We start from the raw sequence: 22,030 nt of genomic DNA, 5'->3' as shown, positions 1-22,030 counted from the left end.
TCTTTGGGGTCAATACCCAGTAGTGCAATTGCACGGTCATAGGGAAGTTCTATTTTTAATTTCTTGAGGAATCTCCACACTGTTCTCCAAAGTGGCTGCACCAACTTGCATTCCCACCAATAGTGTAAGAGGGTTCCCCTTTCTCCACATCCTCTCCAACACATGTTGTTTCCTGTCTTGCTAATTTTGACCATTCTAACTGGTGTAAGGTGATATCTCAATGTGGTTTTAATTTGAATATGCCTAGCATTTTTGATAGCTGCATAGGATGTTAACATGCTGCTATGCCTGTAATTTTTTGCTGGCCTGGTGAGTTGCTTGGATTCTTTTTTCTTTTTGCTATTAGCCATCAAACAGTTAATGTTAAATACAAACAGCTTGCTTCTTCATTTATTTCCCAAAACTTTCAAGCTTCCTCTTCCTCTTTTTTTTTTTCATTTATTTACTCTTCAACAACCATTTATTCAGCACCTGCTTTATGTCTGGCATTATTCTGGTGCTGGGAATTCAGTGGTGAACAAGATAGAAGCCAGTACACATGGAATTTACATTCTGGGAGCCAGAAAATTTAAAAAAAATAGATTTTCAGGTAATGATAAGAAGTAGGGGAAAAAATAAAGTAGGGAAGGAGATAGGAATGATAGGACTACAGAGGGGCTATTTCAGATAAGGTGGATGCAAAAAGCCATTCTCCCTAAGGAGACCAGAAATCTGAATGAAGTAAGGGATTCAGACTTAAGAGAGAGTAGGGGAGAGAGTTCCAGACAGATGAATGTCACATGCAATGTATTTTGCAGGAAAGAGACAAGAATTAACTAAAAGAGTGTTCCAAACACATCCCAACCCAGGTTAGAACAAAAGAGGTCTCAGAATTGATGAGAAGCAACAGAGCATGATAGTTCAGAACATAGACCTTGGAGCTAGACTGCCTGGGTTTGTTTCCTGGCTCTGCCATGCAGGGTAGGCTGTGCAACTTTGGATCTCCATTAATTGTTCTATGCTTCAATTGCCTCACCTGTAAAATAGTGAAAATGTACTTATCTTGTAATGTTTTTTGAGGATTAAGTGAGTTAGCATAAGTAAAGGGTCTAGATCCACAACTGGCACTTAGTAAATGTTCAGCAGATGTTGGCTATTCTTATTTACTCAGTAGTAAACGAGGGCAGAGATGTACCTGTTCCATTCATGGTTAGATTCCAGAACCTGAAAGAGCAGTGCTTGGCATACAGTAGACATTCAACAAACAGTTGTTGAATGAATGGTTAATGAGAGTGACACACAAAGGTGACATTTGGGGGTGATGCTTATTATAATGACCTGAACTGATAGATAGGAAGAGAATAAGGAATGGTCAGATATCCTGAGGTAGGACAGACTTCCTCTCAAGGAAGAATAGACTAGGAAAAGCAGGAGACTCACTGATATTTTTAAGACAATCTGGGTAAAGACAACTTCAGATTAGGGCAAAGAGGTCAAAGTTGCTTGAGCATAGTGCAGATGACTTCTGATCTTCTCTGGTCGGACATTATACCCACAACACTCACAATATATGAAGGGTACTTGGCATTGTCCAAGTTGTGTTGGAATTTACAGAGGCCACCTCTTTGGGAGTGATTGTGCCTGAGAAAGTTTGGCCCAACCCAATAAGAATTTGGCAATTCACTGAGCTCAGGGCACATGAACCATCAATGTTTGCACACAAGCTAAGATTGGACAGTTGTCCAGACTAGACCAGAAGCAGGGGCATAGCAGTCAACACAGCCCAGTCTCTACCCTCATGCTGAGTAGGAGACAGGGACTTGGAATAAGTTATTACCAGTGTGCTGAGTGTCTCGAAGGAGAAGTACAGGATGCTAAAGGAAATATGGTAAGTTTAGCCTGGAGTTAGGGAAGTATTCCAAGCAGAAAGGACAGCAAAATCTCTGAAGCAGAAGAGAGCTTAGTATTTAAAGAAATGAAAAAGCCTGATGTGGTTGGTGGAAGCACAGAGAGCAAGGAGGAAAGGGGCTCAAAATAAGGCTGGAGAGATGGACTGGGGCCAAACCCACAGAATTTCCTATACCAAATTAAGGATTTGGGGCTTCATCCTAAGAGCAGTAAGGTGCCATTAAATGATTGGAGGCAAGGGAGCTACATTTGCATTTTGTAAAGGTTACTCTGAATTCGTGTAGGGAATGGAATTAAAAGGGGAAGAGTGTTGGCAAGGAAACCAGTTGGGAGGAAACCAGCTGAGAGATGGCAGTGCCTGGACTCTGTGGTGGTAACAGTAAGAGTGGTAGGAATTGGGAGGATTAAGAGCTATCCCAGGGACCTAAGATTCAGGACTTGGTGGGTCTCATGTTTCTGGCATAAGCAACTGAAGGGATACTGGTGCAACAGCTTGTAAAAGGAATACTTTAGTGGGATTTGAAATGCCAATTGAATATTACCCCCACCTTAAAAGACCACCAGAGACGTGAGTCAAAGCCAATCAGCAAGGGTCGTTTATTGCAGGTTTGAACCTGGACCTCTGCAGCGCTCGTTGCCGATAACACCGAGAGGTCCAGAGCTGGGTCGGTGCAGGATTTTTATAGACAGATACAAACAAGTTTCGGGTGGGGCTGAGCTTATTGATTGATAGTTTGAACACAGTTGGGAGTCTCCTGGTGGAATGTTACATTCTTGCTATCAAGCATCCCTGTTAATGAGATTTAGGTTTAAAAGAAATTTAACTTTATTTACTTTTCCTTCTACCTCCGCCTCCTTCCGTTTCTCATGGAGGGGAGGGTGACATTAGGGCTATTGATAAGGTAACTTCTTTGTTGTAAATCTCAAGGATATTTGCAAACCAGGGGAGACTCCTACCTTGCAGGACTGTGATCTCTGCAAGTTAACTATTTATCATTTTATGGCAGTCAGGGGTGCCTGAGGAATGCTACACATATGGAGGGGAGCAGATGAAGGGGGGGTGCAAGGCGCCAGCTTTTGCTTTGTCCTCAGCCAGCCTCCTGCTCCTTCAGATTCACTGGGGAAAGATGAGAGGGAAGATCATGAGTTGAGTCTGGGATATAGCAGGTTTCAGGTGCCCTTGGGGCATTCAGGTAAGAATTTCCAGGAGGAAGTCAGATTTGCAATAAATGGGTCTAGAACTTAGAAGATGAAGATGACCTAGAAATACATATTTAAAAGCTGTTTGAATGTAGACAATTTTGCAAAGGTGCAAGTGGATAAGATGACACAAGAATTGAGTAAGAAGAGAAGACCTGGGACAGATTTCTAAGAAAACTATAATGTTTAGTGATTGAGCAGAAGAGACAAATTCAGCAGACGAAGCTGAGAAGGAATGTCCAGAAATAGGAGAAGACCCAGAAGAATACAATACAGACCTGGGGTCTGAATTCCTTCAGGAAGAATAGACAAGTCAAAAGCAGCAAAAGATGCTGTAGAAAAATCAAATAAGATTAAGTCTGAAAAGAGTCCAGGGGCTTTGGTTATAGGGATGTCTTCGGTGATCTAAGAAGTGAGGATTTGCAGGGTATGGGAGGAGGTTGAAGAAGGGAGATGTGGTGGGAGAGAAGGGATATATTGTTTATAGACAACGTTTTCAAAAGTTTGCCTGCCAAAGGGAGGAGATAGTAAAACATCACCAGGGTGTAAGTAGCATTGTTTATTTATTTTCTTGTATGGAGTATTTAAAAAGTATATTTACATGCTAATGGAGAGGATCTGTGACAATGGGAAAGACTGAAGATAAAGGAAAGAGAGAATATTCAATAGATTCCTGAAGCAACAGGAAAGGATGCACAAGTGAAGAATGTTAATAGGAGAAATGGCATCTTTAATTGTAGCCAAAGGAAGGGAAGGATGTTCTTTCTGGCTTAAATTTCTGTAGGAGTCTTTCAGGGAAAGAGCTGTGATCATGTTCCAAGCTAGCAAGTGTATGATTCGCTTAGACTCTGGGTCTCCCCAAACATTCAAGATCAGCAACAGTTAAGGCTGTTTACAAGGCAGAGTTATTTCCTGTCTTGCCTCACAGACATGCGCATCCTGACACAATGGCCCATCTGCAAGATTTTTAATGCAACACGGCTTCCTGTGCTTTTTAGTGCCAGAATAGGTCCAGGGAAGTGCTTGCTTTTGTTTCAGCTAGAGATCGTTGATTTTGCCTCCAGGGTGTGCGAACTGCTTTAGAAAACCTACTTTGCCAGTTTATATTGCTGTCATTCCAAGTGTCCTTTCGGAGCATTCTCCTGTACTCTGATTGACCTGTCCTGTATTTGCTAGCCTTTGCACATAACTTGTGATTTGATTTTTACAAATGTTTTCTAGTTTCATTAGAGTTTGCATTTCTGTCTCTCAGGTTTGATGCCTTTAGTGGTTTCTGGAAGTAGAGGGGCAGCACATCCTTTTTTTATGTTATCATTATTTTGGAAGATTTTTTTCAGTTTTTGAGGTATAATTGACAGAACTGTAAAATATTGAAAGTGTACATTGTGATGATTTGATACATGTATACATTGTGAAAGACTTTCCCTATCTAGGTTATGAATACATCCCTCACACCTCACACGTTCATCTCTTTTTTTTTTAATATTCCACGTAGAAGTGATACTGTGTAACATCAGTATTTACCTTGTTCTGTCTGACTGACTTCACTTGGCATAATGTCCTCAAGTTTAAGGGTAAACACCAATATTTCCTTCTTTTCTTGTGGCTGAATAATATTCCCGTGTTGTGAGGAGGGTGTATGGGCGGGTGGGTGTGTCTCACATCTTCTATATCCATCCATCTATTGATGGACACTTAGATTGTTCCATATCTTGGCTATTGTGAATAGTGCATCAATAAACATGGGGAGAACAGATGTCTCTTTGAGATACTGATTTCATTTCCTTTGGAACTAACATAGAAGTTCTATTTTTAATGTTTTGAGGAATCTCCATACTGTTTTCCACAGTGGCTGCACTAATTTACATCCCCACCAGCAGTACACCAGGGTTCCCTTTTCTCCACATCCTTGCCAATGCTTATTGTCTCTTAATCTTCTTGATGATAGCCATTTTATCAGGTGTGATGAAGTCCCAGAACCTAAGTCAGGTTCGGTGGGGTGAGGTTTGGAGCTGACGACTAAAGAAAGAATTCTTAAGACATCTTTGGTGCAAAATGGTGGTTTATTAAAGCACGGGGACAGGACCTGTGGGCAGGAAGAGCTGCTGCCCCGGGTTGTGAGGAGTGGTTGGTTATATACACAGGAGTTGGGTAGGTGAGGACAAAGGGGTGTCCAGAAGGGCTATTGGGGCAAAGAATACTATCAGGATATTGAAGGCTTGGTTACTATCAAGTAAAGACAATTGAGAGTCTCCTGGTGGAATGTCACATTCCTGCTATCAAGCATCCTTGTTCATGAGATTTAGGTTTAGAAGAAATTTAACTTTATTTACTTTTCCTTCTACCTCCGCCTCCTTCAGTTTTTTATGGAGGGGAGGGTGACATTAGGGCTTGAGGAACTGAGATCTGTGTCTTTGGAAATTGGGCTATTGATAAGGTAACTTCTTTGTTGTAATCTCAAGGACATTTGCAAACCAAGGGAGACTCCTGTCTTGCAGGATTGTGATCTCAGCAAGTTAACTATTTATCCTTTTATGGCAGTCAGGGGTGCCTGAGGAATGCTACACATATGGAGGGGAGCGGGTGGAGGGGGGGTGCAAGGCGCCAGCTTTTGCTTTGTCCTCAGCCAGCCTCCTGCTCCCTCATCAGGTGTGAGGTGGTATCTCATTGCTTTTTTAATTGCATTTCCCTGCTGATTTCTGATATAAGCATCTTTTCATGTATCTGTTGGCCATTTGTACATCTTCTTTGGAAAAGAAAATGTCTACTTAGTTCCTCTGCCCACTTAAAATCAAATTATTTGGGGGATTTTTTGTTACTGATATGTAGGAGCTATTTATATATTTTGAATATTAACTCCTTATCAGATGAATGGCTTGCAATTTTCTCTCATTCCATAAGTTGCCTTTTCCTTTTGTTGATGGTTTCCTTCGCAGAAGCTTTTTAGTTGATGTCATCTTGTGTCTTTACTTTTGCTTTAGTGGACTTTGCTTTTGGTATCAAATCCACAAAATCATTGCCAAGAATTTGCATTTCTATTTCTCAGTCTCCTGGATGCTTTCATTGATTCCTAGAAGTGGAAAGAGTAACACTTTCTTTGCTCCATTATTTAAATAAAATCTGTTTATCAAATTTTTATTTAGAACATTTTTTGTTTGAATGGGCAATATGTTATACAAGATTTAAAACACACTAAAGGGCATATTTTAAAAAAGAGAATTATTTCTGTCTACCCACCTCTCCTTTCCAGAAAAAATGTCCAAACCTGTTGTCTTGTGTTTCCTCCCAAAAATATTTTGTTATGCTCAATTAAAAATATATAGTCTTTCTTCTCCCTTGAAAATGGTAGCATATCACATATGCTATTCTGTGTCATAATTTTTTTAATGAATATATCCTGAAAATCATTCCAGGTAAGTATTCTTACATTTTCCAATAACTGTTAGTATTACGTTATATAGAAGTGCCATAATTTAATTAGCCATTCCCTTCTTGATGGGAAGTAAATTCTACGGTCACTACAACACCTTCTACATGCACTATAGGTTCAATGCTTCAAAGTGAAATTGCTCTGTCATGGGGGTAAGCATTTTTAGTTTTGAACAAGGGATGCTCTGTATAACTATATCAACTGGCACCCACCCGAGCAATGGATGATACTGTCTTTCAACCCACATCCTCCAAAACATAATTATCAAACTGTCTTATCTTAGCAAATCTGATCCGTGAAATAATATTTTAGTATAGCTTTATTTTGCATTTCTTTCATTTTGAGTATTATTGGACATCTTTTCAAATATTTATAAACCATTTGAATTTTCCTTTTAGAAACTAATCATTTTTCTATTGGTTTGGTCTTTTTCTCATTGATTTTTAAAAGTTCGTACATGTTAATGAAATGAGCATTTTGTCTATGATATGACGCAGTTTTTTTTTACTTTACTTTTTCTCAGTTTTTTTTTTTACTTTATTTGACAAAATGTTTGGAAGATTTTAAAGGCTTACAAAGATTATAAATCATTACAACAATGTGGTAGTGAAAATAGTTTGATCTATGGAACAGAAATGGACACTTGCATATGAAAGTATATGGGCATAGATGGAAATAATTTATGACAAAAATGAAATTTCAAATCCTTTGGAAAATTAGATATTATGTAATAAACAGCATTTTTATAAATAACCAGAGGTTGGAAAAAATAAACTGGATTAATATCTTAATCCTTACTGAAAATAAACCCCAAATGCACTAAAATTTTAAGGGAAAGGTAAAGCTACAAGAGAACTAGGAGAAAATGTGAATAGGTGTTTTTTAAATCTTATGATGAGAATGGCTTATAATGCAAGGCATGAAAACAAGTTAACATAAAGAACAACACGGATAAATTTGACTACACATAATTTTTTATTTATGTATAGGAAAATGAAACTTAGCAAAATTTGGGAGCATATATTACTTCTATAAGTTCCTTTCTTTTGAAAAATATATATAGCAAAAAAATTCAAATACTACAGATGCATATACAAAGAAAACTATGTCTGTCTCATACTAAAGAGACTTGATGCTCCCCAGTGTCCCAGTGCACTCTCAGTTTCTCATGTATCCTTCTTGCTACATTCCATGCATTCACACACACACACACACACACACTCACACAGGTCACATATATATGAAGTTGTGTTTTTTTTTTTTTTAACATTTCTGTAGGTAAATCAAACTCACTGTTTTTCAAAATGGATTTTATCAGTTGTTTCTAGTAGTAATAGTAGTAGTAATATAATCAATGGACAGAATCTTTCCTTGCCACGTGGGCTGGCATATCTGCAGAGTGTGTATCTTACAGGAGCATTTATAGATAGAACTCTATAGTTGCCCTCTGTTGAAGTGGCCCAGTTGCACATCCACATGGAGCTTTAATGGAAGCAGCTAGAGATGAGCCTGTTGCTTAAGGAAAAGATCAGAAACTCAACATATAATCTGGTGGCAGATAACATAGCGATGGTTTTTTAAGACCATGGGGCTCAGGGAGATTACCTAGAGAGGGGAAAAAAGAAATATCAAGGAGAGAATGCTTGAGATCTCCAACATTCAGAGGCAGGAAAGGGAGAGACAGGAACTGAAGTTGAGAAGAAGTCACTGACAAGGGAGAAAAACCAAGAGGTTATGATGTCCTGGAAGGGATTTCGAGGAGAACATTACAAATTCTGTCAAATGCTGTGAGAGCAGAGTAAGGGGATAACTAGAAATTGATTATTTGAATGTGGAAGAGGTAAAAAGCCTGATTCCAGGGGTCAGGGAGGAAACAGAAGTGAGATATTAGAGAAGGTTAAATGTAGAAAACTCTTACAAGGAATTTTGTTGCTAAGGGGACAGTAGATGAAGAATTACAAAGGTCCCAGGGTTATCTTTTGAAAAGTGGAGATACACTTAAAGCATGTTCACGTGCTGATAAGAATAGTCTGGAGGGCAGAGAAAGGGGATGACACAGGCCTTGAGCAGGTACACAAATAGGAGTAGAGTGAGCTCGTGTGCTGAATAAGGTACAGAACATGGTGATAAACTTGTAGATTCCTTGGAAACTCAGTGAAAAGAAGAAGGGGAAGTTCTTTTGTGAGTGATTTTATATTCTGAGGGAAATCAAAAGATGCTGGTCAGCAACGAGAAAGTAGATAGGGGAAGGTTGGAGGATAGTGGGGAAGTGAGAAATGTTAGCCTGGAAGACTGAGGGAGTAGACTGAAATGGAGAAATATGGCAGGATTTCTGGACTGTGACAAACTGGGACTCATAACTTGCTAGTGGGACCAGTCAGCATGGTTGTATAGTTTTTCTAACCAGGTTTACCTGGTTGGTATAGATGCAGAAGAATCTGCATGTTCAGGGAAAGAGAGGAGTGGAGAAGGGCAAGAGAACTAAGGGTGTCTGCAAGGGGGTTTATAGATGGCTGGACATGAAATCTAAGCCAGGTAAATGGAGAACTAAGAACATGACTTGGGGGTTGGGCAATTAAAAAGTGTAGGGTCCATGCTTTGGGGGACTGAATGGGGACAGAGATTGGACTGCACTTCCTGGAATGAAGGAGTTCAGAAAATAGGCAAAGGTCATGAGCAGGGTTTTGGGGCAGAAACTGCCAGTGGTATTAGTATTGACAAGGTTTAGGGGATGACCAGGGGCTCCCAGCATAAGAGGATACATGCCTGACAGCTGTCATTGACCACACCTGTGATACAGAATTGGAGGAATCCGAACGGAGGTGCCCACCCTGCTTGACCACTTTGGCTCAGAAGTATTTGATCTGGGAGTGCTGCCCCATGTGGGTGAAGCTCAAGACACTTCTCTTTGGGATTGTGACAGACCCTTTTGCAGAGCTCACCATCACCTTGTGCATTGTGGTGAACACAGTCTTCATGGCCATGGAGCACCACGGAATGAGTGCCGCCTTCGAAGCCATGCTCCAAATAGGCAACATTGTGAGTGTGCTGCCAGCCTTTGCCCAGCTGTCGTGGTGGGGGGCTTTGGATGGGGTGGCAGCATGTCTTCATTCAATGGATGTTGATGGAGAGATGGGAGGTGTTGGAGATGTGGTGGCACTGAGAGAGGAAGTCAAGCCTGGAGAGCCAGGCTGAGCTGGTGCAAATTTCTTTCAGATGAACCAGCACAGGGAAACGGACCTGGAAAGTCCTGACCAAAAGGCAGCTAGCTCCCTGTTTATAGAACTTAGGTCAGGCGCTTGAATTCTCTGGATCACAGCTGCATCTCCATTGGAGTTAGGATAAATGTCACTTTCACATCTAAAGACAGCCTATGGACTTGCAAAGTTTCCTCCTAGTTCTATTGCTTTTATGACTGCAAAACACAATGGTGGTGGATTTTTCAGTGGCATCATTTAAGGGCAGACAGAGTGGGGGAGGAGCGAGGAAGGCAATGGGAGGGAGGGAACATAGAAATGTGGTTGCTGTTGTAACCAAAGCACTAGGGAGTCAGAACTTTCCTTTTGTATCTGGTTTGGACAGGATGTTACTTTGAGTTGTCCTTCATTATTTCTTTTTAGTATTATTTGCTTTTAACAAGATAAAATCCATACTGGACTTCACTACACAGTAAGCAGAAGGTAACAAGCTCAGGATCCTGCCTCCATGTTTACTGCAATGTCTACCCCACTAGAGGTAGCCTATTTGGTCTGCCAGGATCATCCCGCTCCTCCAACTCCTCGTGGGCTGCAGACTTAAGTAGAAAGGAAGTCTCTGGAAAATGTGACTACTCTTCCTTAGAAAGCTCTCCTTCTCCCAGAATCCAGTGATGTGAAAAGGATTCCAGCAGGTTCTGGGATGCTATAGAACCATCATAGCTAGCCATTATATTTTGGCAGCACCTGGGTTGAGAGGCCACATTCTACTTTAAAGTTGATATGAAGAGGGGAAGTGGAAAGAGAAGGAAAATCCTATTTCCGAGAAGTCAGCACAAACCACAGAAGGTCTTTCAGAAGAGACCTCAGAGCCCACACTCTCATTTTGCAGCTGGAGAACTGTAACAAGAAATGAAAAAGGTCTTCACCATTGGGACAGAGCATTGTGACATGTTTTAAAAAGAAAGCAAGAAAGGCAGGCAGAGTTTGGTGCTTTGTCAGTGTTATCTCTACAACACAACAATGCTGTGAGGCTATCACCACCCTCACAGCCCCAAAGAAGGTACTGAGACTAAGAGAGATTGAGTATCTTGCCCAAGATGGCACAGCCCATGAGGATGGAGCCCATTGACCCAGTCCCAGTAGGACACAGGACCTCAGCCCACCCCACCACGCCTCACTTGTCTGCAAAATGCACTCAGTTCATGCGCTTTGAATTAGAGAGTTGCAGTCCGTGGTATCAGGCGGATCACTTAAACTCCCAGCCTTTCCTTCTGTGTAAAGGCAATGCAACCACCTCTTTCCCAGGCCAGTGATAGACATTGCTAAGAGCAAATGAGAGAATAGCACCCGATCCTTCTTCCCTACTTATCTCCCTTTCCTACTGCTTTTCCCACGACCTGAGCCTGGGCTTGACCTTTCTCAGTGTCAGAACCCTGCCCTTTTTACAACTAAAGATACCCGGAGCTGAAAGACTTTTAGAACTTATTATTATTGCTCTAGTTTAACGGCTATTATTTATTAATGAGGTAATATTGGCCAGGACCTTTGCTGAGAATTGTGTATGCATTTTCTCATTTTATGCCCATTATACAGATGAGGAAATTGACTCTGTCTGCTTTCATAAGCTGGGACATGGCTAAGTTGGATTTTTCTCTGGGTCTGTGTTGCCCCACAATCCCAGATTTTAACTAACTGAACCAGATTGACTTCTCATTTAGATAATTATGTAATAATTATTATCCTAACGATCTTCCTCCTCTACCACCATTCACATGAAAACACTAAAGCCTGGGTTCTAATGCATAGCTCCTGAACACTGGTCCAGAGTCTCTCTGTGCTGTCACATTGAGTGTTTCCATCCGCAGTCATTCAAGAGCCCACAGAGTATTAGGAACCTAAGTGAAAACAAAGTCAAGTAATTTGTTATTTTATTTTAAACTAGACATTTCCCTGTTGCCCTACTTGTGATTGTCCCCTAACTCCACAGACTCTACTGAGATGGATTCTTCTTTCCAACCACAGGTCTTTACTGTGTTTTTTACTGCTGAAATGGTCTTCAAAATCATTGCCTTTGACCCCTACTACTACTTCCAGAAGAGGTGGAACATCTTTGACTGCATCATTGTCACTGTGAGCCTGATAGAGTTGGGTGCGGCCAAGAAGGGGAGCCTGTCAGTGCTGCGGACCTTCCGCTTGGTAATGTTCTCTCTTGGCGACTTGGGGAGACTCCCTCCACATTCATGGAGCCACACCTCTGGGAACAGATGCTGTCATTCGGGGACCTCAGCAGCCAGCAATCTCTTTCTCTCCTGTCCCTGTGTGGAGGAGGCAGGGCATGGTTCCAGGAAGCTGAAGACTCGGTCCTTTTTATTTACTCAAAAGTGGGGTATGACTTCTCAACTCTGGGCCTGGTCCCCCTCAACTGTACCCTCTTGCTCTCTTATCAAATAACAATAACAGTGATAATCATAGCAGCTACTGTTTCTTGAGCACTGATAATGTGTCAGGCACAGAGCTAACCCCTTGACATACCATGGCATGTTAGGATGGGCTAATTACATCCTCAGTATTCTCTTAGAGCCAACCAGGTCCAGTGTCCATCTTTGGAGAGAGAGAGGACAGAGTGAAAGAGAGAATGTCCAGCAATCTCACAACATCCACTTCTAGGCCAGAAGGTCTGCTTGGGGCCAGCCAGCAAAGCAGCACTGAGCTCCCCGGCTTGGTTTATCTGCACTGGGATGGCAAACTCAAAGGCCTGCAGGAATCAAGCAGATGATGATATAAAGATGGCCAAGCAAGAGATCTTGGCACTGAATAGTTGTCCCACATACACAGGTAGGCAGACCCAACACAATGCTTGACTCCAGGGAGGGGCATTTACATAGGAGTCACGGAGATTTATGCCAAGGAAGTGTCCCTATCCATTATTGTCCTAGTTTACAGCTTTTCATAAGAAACAAGAAATCGATACTTTAATGTGGGCTACTAATCCAGTTTTTTAAAAGGCACTCTAAAAGTCAAATGAAGCATATCCTGGGACACATTTGTGTCATATACCACCAGTTGGTGACATCTGTCTGAAATGACGTCTTTCATTGTCCTATGGAAAGAAGGGCATAGTGGGCCTACAGAGCCCTGTACTCATAATGTGGAAACTTGAGAAGTTAGGAATTAAAACAATTTTTTTAGTGATTTAGAGCCAAATAAATTTATTATTATTGCTCTAGTTTAACGGCTATTATTTATTAATGAGGTAATATTGGCCAGGACCAATATTTTGGCTCTAGCCCTTCACATTTTTGTATTTGGCAAAACCCTATCAAATATTGAAGCTGAAACCCAATATTCCCTCTGTTGCGCCTAACCCTGAGCTGTGGACATTACCATAGAAAATTCACACAACCCATATCGTCAGTTTCATCATTTTTATTAATAGACTTTATTTCTTAGAACAGTTTCAGATTGTTCATAAAAATTGAACAGACAGCACACAGAGTTCCCATATACCTCCCTTGGCCAACCACAGACACACAGTTTATCCTAGTATTATCATCTTTTGTTGCTTACAAGTAAGTCTTCAGTGGTCTCCCATTGCTCTGAGGACAAAATCCAGAGTCCTTTTGATGGTCTCCAAGGTTGGCAAAATCAAGACTTGCTTACCTCTGCAAACAATCTCCTTTTGCCCACTTCACTCCAGCCAAAGAGACTTCCTCTCCCTCTCCTCACACTTAACAGAACTATTCCTGCCTCCGGTCCTTTGCACATTCACTCCCTCAGCCCAGGATGATTTCCCCTGTCTTTACTTAGATCATTCATTCTCATTTCTCCTGGCTCAACCCACACATCACATCCTCAGAGAGGTTCTTCCTGACCACATTATTTTAGGTTGGATTCTCCCAGCAAATTAATCTGTTTTACACAGTTTGCAATCATCTGTGAGACAAAAACCAGGGTTTCCTTGTCTACTATTCTATCACAATGTCCATCACATAGTAGGAACTCAGTAAACACTTGTTGATTGAAAGAAAGGAGGAAAATAAGGACAGAAGGAAGAAATGAAAATGCTGTGTCTTCCTTTTTGCTTTTTGCTCCCTTCAAAGTAGCATTGCCTCCCTTCCCATCACTGATATCCTGGCTCCATGCATCCACTGGTCTGTCCTTTTAGCAATACCACATGTCTTAAGTCCTGCAGTTGCCTTGAGCATGTCTGTGTCTATAAGGCAAGTCACCCACCCCGTCTTATTTCTTCAAGAATATCTTAGCCCCTGCACCTCTGTATTCATTTTAGAATCAACTTGCCAAATTACATCCCCACATACACACAAAACTGTTGTTCTTTTCTATTGGGACTGTAATAATTTATACATCAATTTAGGAAGAAATGCAACCTTTACATTATGTAGTCTTCAGACCTATGAAAACAGCACACTTTCCATTTTTTTCAACCTTTCAATAGTTGTATAATCTCTCCCTAGTTTTATAATTTTTTTCCATTAGGAATTTTCTCCATCTTTTGTTAGATTTATTCCTAGATATTCTCTAGTTCATTATGCTATTATAAATGAAATCTCTTTTTAAATGTCTTTTTCTGAGTGTTTTTTATTAACATTTTGCTACATAGTACTTTTGTATCCAGAAATTTCTCATTAATTCCGATTTATCTATACAGTCTTTCAAATTTTTTAACACAATCATATCATATGCAAATAATGAGTTTTGTTTCTTTTTTTCTAGTGCTTATACCATTTGGTTCTTTTTTTTTCTTTTTTTTTCTTTTAATTTTTTATTTCTTTTCAGCATAACAGTATTCATTGTTTTTGCACCACACCCAGTGCTCCATGCAATTTGTGCCCTCCCTAATACCCGCCACCTGGTTCCCCCAACCTCCCACTCCCCGCCCCTTCAAAACTCTCAGATTGTTTTTCAGAGTCCATAGTCTCTCATGGTTCACCTCCCCTTCCAATTTCCCTCAACTCCCTTCTCCTCTCCATCTCCCCTTGTCCTCCATGCTATTTGTTATGCTCCACAAATAAGTGAAATCATATGATAATTGACTCTCTCTGCTTGACTTATTTCACTCAGCAGAATCTCTTCCAGTCCCGTCCATGTTGCTACAAAAGTTGGGTATTCATCCTTTCTGATGGAGGCATAATACTCCATAGTGTATATGGACCACATCTTCCTTATCCATTCGTCTGTCGAAGGGCATCTTGGTTCTTTCCACAGTTTGGCGACCGTGGCCATTGCTGCTATAAACATTGGGTACAGATGGCCCTTCTTTTCACTACATCTGTATCTTTGGGGTAAATACCCAGTAGTGCAATTGCAGGGTCATAGGGAAGCTCTATTTTTAATTTCTTGAGGAATCTCCACACTGTTCTCCAAAGTGGCTGCACCAACTTGCATTCCCACCAACAATGTAAGAGGGTTCCCTTTCTCCACATCCTCTCCATTTGGTTCTTTTAACTACACTATTGTGATGATTAAGATGACCCGTATACTGTTGAAAGAAAGTGTTAATAGCAGACATCCTTGCTGTTTTCCTGATCTCAAAGAGATTGCTTTCAATATTTCACCAAGTATAATGTTTATTTTTTTTTAAAGATAAAGAACAAAACTTTTATGGGTTTAGGAAGTTCTCTTTTAAGTATATTTATCAGGAATGGATATTTAATTTTATCAGACAACTGTCCTCCATGTATTAAGATAATCAAATGATTTTTGTCCTTTAATGCATTGAAGTGGTGCATTATATTAATTGATTTTCTGCTGTAAAATTAACATTGCCTTCCTTGGATGAACGTAACTTGATTATGATACATTTTTCTATACAATGGAAGTTTCAGTTTTCTTATAATTTGCTTAAAATTTTTGCATCCTTATTGATGAGTAATATTTGGTCTATAATTTTCCTTCCTACATTGCACTTGCCAGGTGTTAGCAACTAGCTATCAAGGTTGCACTAATTTCCATAAAAAGAGGTGAGAAAAAGTCCTCTTCCTCTATACCCAGTCTTTGGATAAGATTGAAATTACTTACTCCTGATAGGGTTGGTAGAATTTACCAATGAGGCCATTTGAGGTCAAAATTTTTCATGACTGACTTAATTTTTTTACTGGCTGTGCGACTACTCAGGTTTTCTGTTTCTCAAATTGGTTTTGGTAAGTTATAGTTTTCTAAAAATTTCCCTTATCTAAATTTTCAAATTTTTTGGCATAAAGTCGTGTGTGCTATGCCATTATATTTTAAGGGTCTATATCACCTGCACTTATGTTACCTTTTTCTTTCCTTAAAAATGGTGATTTGTGCTTTCTCTCATCTGTTACTATATTAGCCTTGCCAAAGGTCCTCAATTTAATTAGTCTTTTCAAAGAACCAACTTTTAGCTCATTGGTCTCTTCTCCTTCATGGATGTTTTCTATTTCAAGTAATCCTGCATCTTATCTTAATTACATCCTCCGTCCTACATGTTTTACACTTTTCTAACTTCTTAAGATGGAATTTTCAACCTATTTTCCTTTCCAATATATTCAATGAAGACTTCATTTCCTTCTAAGAACTGCTTTAATATGTAGAATTTTCCTTATTATTTGGTTTTAAATATTTTCTAATTTCAAATTTGATTTCTTCTTTGACTCAAAGGTTAATAAGAAGCATAGTTCTTAATTTCTAGTTATCTTCATGCCATCAAATTTGAGCTCAATTGTATTACACTTAAGAGAACATACACAGCTTGCTCAATGCTTTGAAATTTATTGTAATTTTCTTTTGGCCCAGCATGTTGAAAATGTTCCTTATTCACTTGAAAAGGTGTCTTCTGCGGTTGTAGGGTACAATACTCTGCATATATCCATCAGGTAGAGAAAGTTCATTGTGCAGTCCAAATATTCTACATCCTTGCTTATTTTTGTCTGCCTGTTCTAGCAATTACTGAGATGGTAGTGTATAAAAATATCTCCCACTATGATTATGGCATGGTCTGTTTCTCCTTATGGTTCTATCTTGAAGCTGGGTTATTAAATGCATACATATTTTAAGTTGTTATATCTTCCCTGTAAAGTGAAACTTTTATCAGTAAGAATTGACCTTCTTTCTCCCTAAAAAATGTTTTTTGCCTAAAAAAAAAAAAAACCTCATCTGCCTCATATTAAAATTAAAAGACTCTGTTTTCCTTTGATATAGAATTTGCATGATGTATCTTTACCCATCCTTTTTTCTATGACTTTTGTATACCTTTAGGGTTTTAATATGAGTCTCATAAATAGAATACAGTCAGATTTTGGATTCTTATTTACCTCTGACAATCCAATCTTTGTCTTTTAACCAAAACATTTAGCTCACTTACTTTATCATGCATACTGATATGTTTGGATTTGTGCTTATCATATTTTGGGTTTTCTGTTTGCTTCATCTGTCCTAGTATTTTTGTTCCCTGTCTTCCTCAATTCTTTCTTTAAGATTTTATTTATTTATTTGAGAGAGAGCACATGAGCCGTGGGGGAGGGGGAACAGAAAGATGGGGAGAAGCAGGCTCCCTGCTGGGCTTGGTCCCAGGAGCACAGAATCATGAAATGAACCAAAGGCAGACACTTAACCCACTGAGTCACCCAGGTACCCCCTCTCTTCCTCAATTTTTGATTTATTTTGGACTGTTTAATTTTTCCTGTTCCATTTTCCTCCTTTATTAGTTTGCGAACCTCTCTGTATGTATTTCTTGAGGGGTTACCTTAGGAATTATTTAATTAAAGTCAAAAGTTAGCTAAAACCTCTATTTTCCAAGACCACTTTCACTCCATATACCCCTTCCCGACTTACTACTGTGCTAAGCATTTTAATTTTATCTTGTTTTTAACAAGCTATATGATTCAATCAATCATAAATAATTCCCAACTTACTCATTTTTTTTAATTTTTTCAATTTATTTATTTTCAGAAAACAGTATTGATTATTTTTTCACCACACCCAATGCTCCATGCAATCCGTGCCCTCTATAATACCCACCACCTGGTACCCCAACTTCCCACACCCCCGCCACTTCAAACCCTTCAGATTGTTTTTCAGAGTCCATAGTCTCTCATGATTCACCTCCCCTTCCAATTTACCCCAACTCCCTTCTCCTCTCTAACTCCCCATGTCCTCCATGCTATTTGTTATGCTCCACAAATAAGTGAAACCATATGATAATTGACTCTCTCTGCTTGACTTATTTCACTCAGCAGAATCTTTTCCAGTCCCGTCCATGTTGCTACAAAAGTTGGGTATTCATCCTTTCTGATGGAGGCATAATACTCCATAGTGTATATGGACCACATCTTCCTTATCCATTCGTCCGTTGAAGGGCATCTTGGTTCTTTCCATAGTTTGGAGACCATGGCCATTGCTGCTATAAACATTGGGGTACAGATGGCCCTTCAGTTTACCTGTGTCTTTAAGCACAATTTTTAATGAATGTAAAGAAAGTTGATAATTAATAGTTACTTTTTTTCAGTTCATCGAAGATTTATTTATTCCATAGTGTGAGTAGTTCCTCAGTGATGAGTAGTAAGCTTTGGATTTTAACTGTTGTTCCTTTCTCTCTGGATACTTCACTTTGTCTTTGCTGCTCTGTAATGTCATTAGTATGTGTTTAGCTATGCATTTATTTATTTTTTCATTTATAATGCTTAAGATTCTTTGATTTCTTGAATCTACAGGTTTGTGCTTTTCTTCAGTTCCAGAAAGTTCCAAGACAATATGTGGGCAAATCTAGCCTCCACACCACTCTTTTTCTTCTCTTGGACTTTTATTAGATGTATTAAACTCTCCCACTCTATTCCCTGTGTTTTTATGGCTTTTTGAAATTTTCCATCTATGTCTTTCTGGCTACCTTCTAGATAATTTCTTCTGTATATCTGCAATTCATTAATTCTTTTCTAAACTGTATCTATCTTATGTGAAACTCCTCCATAGATTTTTTTAAGATTTTTATTTATTTGACAGAGAGAGATCACAAGTAGGCAGAGAGGCAGACAGAGAGAGAGACAGTGAGAAGCAGGCTCTCCGCTGAGCAGAGAGCCCAAAGTGGGACTCGAGCCCAGGACCCTGGGATCATGACCTGAGCTGAAGGCAGACACTTATCCCACTGAACCACCAGGTGCCCATCCTCCTAGAGTTTTTAAATGTTGTGTTATATTTTTCATTTCTGGAAGTTCCATGTGGTTATTTTTCAAGACTTATTATTTATAATGTTTTGTTCTATTACCATATCTTCCAGTTTGTGGTTTATTTCTTTAAACATATTATATCTTCTTATACTGTTGTCTCTGGCTAATAATTCTATTACTTAAGGAAATTGAGTGGCAGTTTCCACATACACATCCTGGATCTCTCTCCCTCATGATGCCTCATTATTATGTATTTGTTTGTTTTACTGCAACTCTTTGACACTTTTGGATGGAGGTGCTTTGAGACCTGGGATGCAGACTGGTTTCTTCAGAAAGTATTTGCATTCACTTCTGCAAGGCACTTTGTAGTTTTTCTCTAAATTAAATTCTCAGGTTGAAACAACTTAGTAGTGTGAATTTTAGCCAAAATCCTGTGTGAGCACCACATTGGGGATCTAAATTCTCAGTGTCAGTTTCCCACTTTCTACCTGGACTAGACATTTAATTTTACTGGCATTCCCCTGGGTTTATTTCTGGTTTGTCTTTACATGGAAGTTAGAGCTCTTTGGGATCTAGTCTTAAAAGGGGGAAGAAATTCCTGTTAGACCTTCTATGGTAGACAGAGATAAGTTTCCTGCTCTCCATGCTTCATTAGACCATTAAAACCTATGCTAGATTCACTCGGTTTTGCAAATGTCTTTAGAGAAAAAGCTAACTTCAACAATCTGTTTCTACATCTGAATTCCCATATTTATTTAATTTTTGGCTAAAGAATTTACTTACATTACTGATAGACCATCAACACACTTTAGATTTTATTATCCAGCATTTTTAAAGATTTTATTTATTTATTTGAGAGAGAGAACCAGAGATAGAGCAGGAACAGAGGGGGAGGGGCAAAAAGAGAGAGAGAAGCAGACTCCCTGCTGAGCAGGAAGCCTGATGCAGGACTCCATCCCAGGACCTTGGAATCATCACCCAAACCAAAAGTAGACACTTAACAATTGACTGAGCCACCCAGGCATCCCTATCCAGCATACGAAAGAACTTTTTGATGGAAAGGAAAACCCAAGGGAAATCCAGTGTAGTCTACCATATTACCTTGTCTATTGATATTTGTCATAAGGTCCACTTCATCATCAAGTGGTGACCTCCCCGGTAGAGGACAGACTTACCTTTAGACTTATTTTTCACTCTATTCTAAAAGTAAAGCATCCTAATTAAAGTAAATTGAAAATATAGAGAAAAATTTAACTCTAACATCCAAGATATTTGGATATATTTCCATACAAATATGCCTATGTTATCAACTTGGTATATTTCCTTCTAGTCTTTTCCCCTCTAAATAGATGTTTTTATATTATGAGATTAACTAGAGAAATGGTTAATTAAATGTAAAGCAATATTCAGCAGCATTTAAAAGCAACAATTTATAAATCTTATGTGATATTATAAAGAAATTCTTTTTGAGGGACACGTGAGTGGCTCAGTCAATTGTCTGGCTTCAACTCAGGCCATGATCCCAGGGTCCTGGGATGGAGCTCTGCCTCAGGGTTCCTGCTCAGCAGGGAGTCTGCTTCTTCTTCTCTCCCAAATAAAGAAAGTCTTTAAAAAAAAAAATTATTTTTGATGTATTGCTAAGCTGGGCAAAGTGCAGAGAAAGCATTTGCATGGAGGTAGAGGTGAGATTCTCTGGAATCGTGGACACATGTGGGGCTGCTTTCCTGGACCCCTCACTCTAGACACCAGCAAGAGCCAGCCAGCTCATTCAGGGGCTCTACAGCAGGCACTCTGTAAATGTGTGTTGACTGATAGCTAACACTAGGGCCCCCAAGCTCAGATATCTTTAGAACAGCAAGTAAAGGGCTCTTGTTCTCTTGCCTTCCATAAAGACAATAAAAGAACTCATAGAGGACCACTCGATTCATGCCCCCTAATGACAATTACACATGATTTGCTTGCAGTTTAACAAAAGTTTAATTATGGACTACAAATTCCTACCTAACAGGATTCTAATATTAATTTCTAAACTCCCTACCCCCACCCCAACTAACTAAGGAACCAGTGGAAACTTGGATTAGATTAAGGCAAGAGTCATGTCTGGTCCTTAGCTTATGGCCAGTGAGCATGCCCGTGTGTCCCTCACTGTCTCCAGTGGTGCCCCGCAAGGGCCCTACTCCAGTCTCTGCCTTTGCACTTGTCCAGAGTTTACTGTGAGAGTAGAAATCTGCGGCAATGATGTTGCTAAGGAAACTTGGCATTCTCCCAATACCCTCCACAAAACAGCTCCATCTAGTTTCCAGTGCCCAGTGTTTGTTTGAGCTTATATGCTGCCTCTGTGTTTAGTCTACAAAACTGTTGTTTTAGGCTCTGCTTCCAGTACAAGGAGCATAACTTTCAGGTTGGGTCTAAAGTGAACATAGGCCATTGCACGCCCCTCCCCCATAGGAATGGAACTTCCTGCATAAGAGGATTAAACTTCCCTTGGGCCTTACTGTTGTGTGGCTGCTGAAGTTATTGTTGCACTGTTCTGATTGGCATTGCATCTTAACCCCTACGCCAGAGTCCGATTTTTACTAGGTGCTCCATAAATACCCATGACAGTAGAACCCAGATATTTCTTTCTAACAAATTAAAGAAACACACAAATTTTTTTAAAAGTCTACACATCTATATGCATAGTGTTTATGCTCCCTTGTGGGACTTAGCATGTTCAGGTTTACAATGAAATCTTTTTGGGTCTTTGCCTATTTTTCATAACTAAACCACTAGTTCCATGAGGGCAAGAGCCCATATACCTCTCTCTGTATACCCCACAAGTTCACACAGCACCATGCACCTGCATGGCTAGCATTCAACAACGTGAAACAAACAAACATGCAATGAAATCATATACTTGCCATTTCAGAGCTGGTGGTGGTAGCAGATGCTGTCCATGGCCCCAAGATGAGAACTGCCCTAAGATATGATTCACCAGTACTTCTTAAATACAGTGGGTCCTGACCTCCCTGCAAAAGGCTAAGCTTACATCAGGTTGAAAGTGGGTCATTCTCACTTATTTGTGAGCTCCATCATGCCACATAGAATAGGTCAACATTCAGGAAGCCTGTGGCTACAGAATAGAATATCTATGGTAAGACCATCGCCTCAGTATAAAACTCCTAACTTCCACA

General features: G+C 39.8%; 1 protein-coding gene across 3 annotated transcripts in view; it reads left to right on the top strand.

Moving 5' to 3' along the window:
• SCN10A (sodium voltage-gated channel alpha subunit 10) overlaps positions 1-22,030 on the top strand; it is a 105,688-nt gene that overhangs the window by 53,254 nt on the left and 30,404 nt on the right. For all 3 annotated transcript variants that reach the window (XM_045089154.1, XM_045089153.1, XM_045089152.1), the window contains 2 exons: positions 9,318-9,556; positions 11,737-11,910. In XM_045089154.1, the coding sequence (XP_044945089.1) occupies positions 9,318-9,556; positions 11,737-11,910 (413 nt within the window). The remainder of the gene's footprint in view (positions 1-9,317; positions 9,557-11,736; positions 11,911-22,030) is intronic.

This window comes from Mustela putorius, unplaced genomic scaffold, assembly GCF_011764305.1.
Source record: "Mustela putorius furo isolate JIRA1106 unplaced genomic scaffold, ASM1176430v1.1 tig00003834_pilon_pilon_pilon, whole genome shotgun sequence".
NCBI classification, from domain to species: Eukaryota; Metazoa; Chordata; class Mammalia; order Carnivora; family Mustelidae; genus Mustela; species Mustela putorius.
This window is presented reverse-complemented; position numbering and strand designations above follow the sequence as displayed.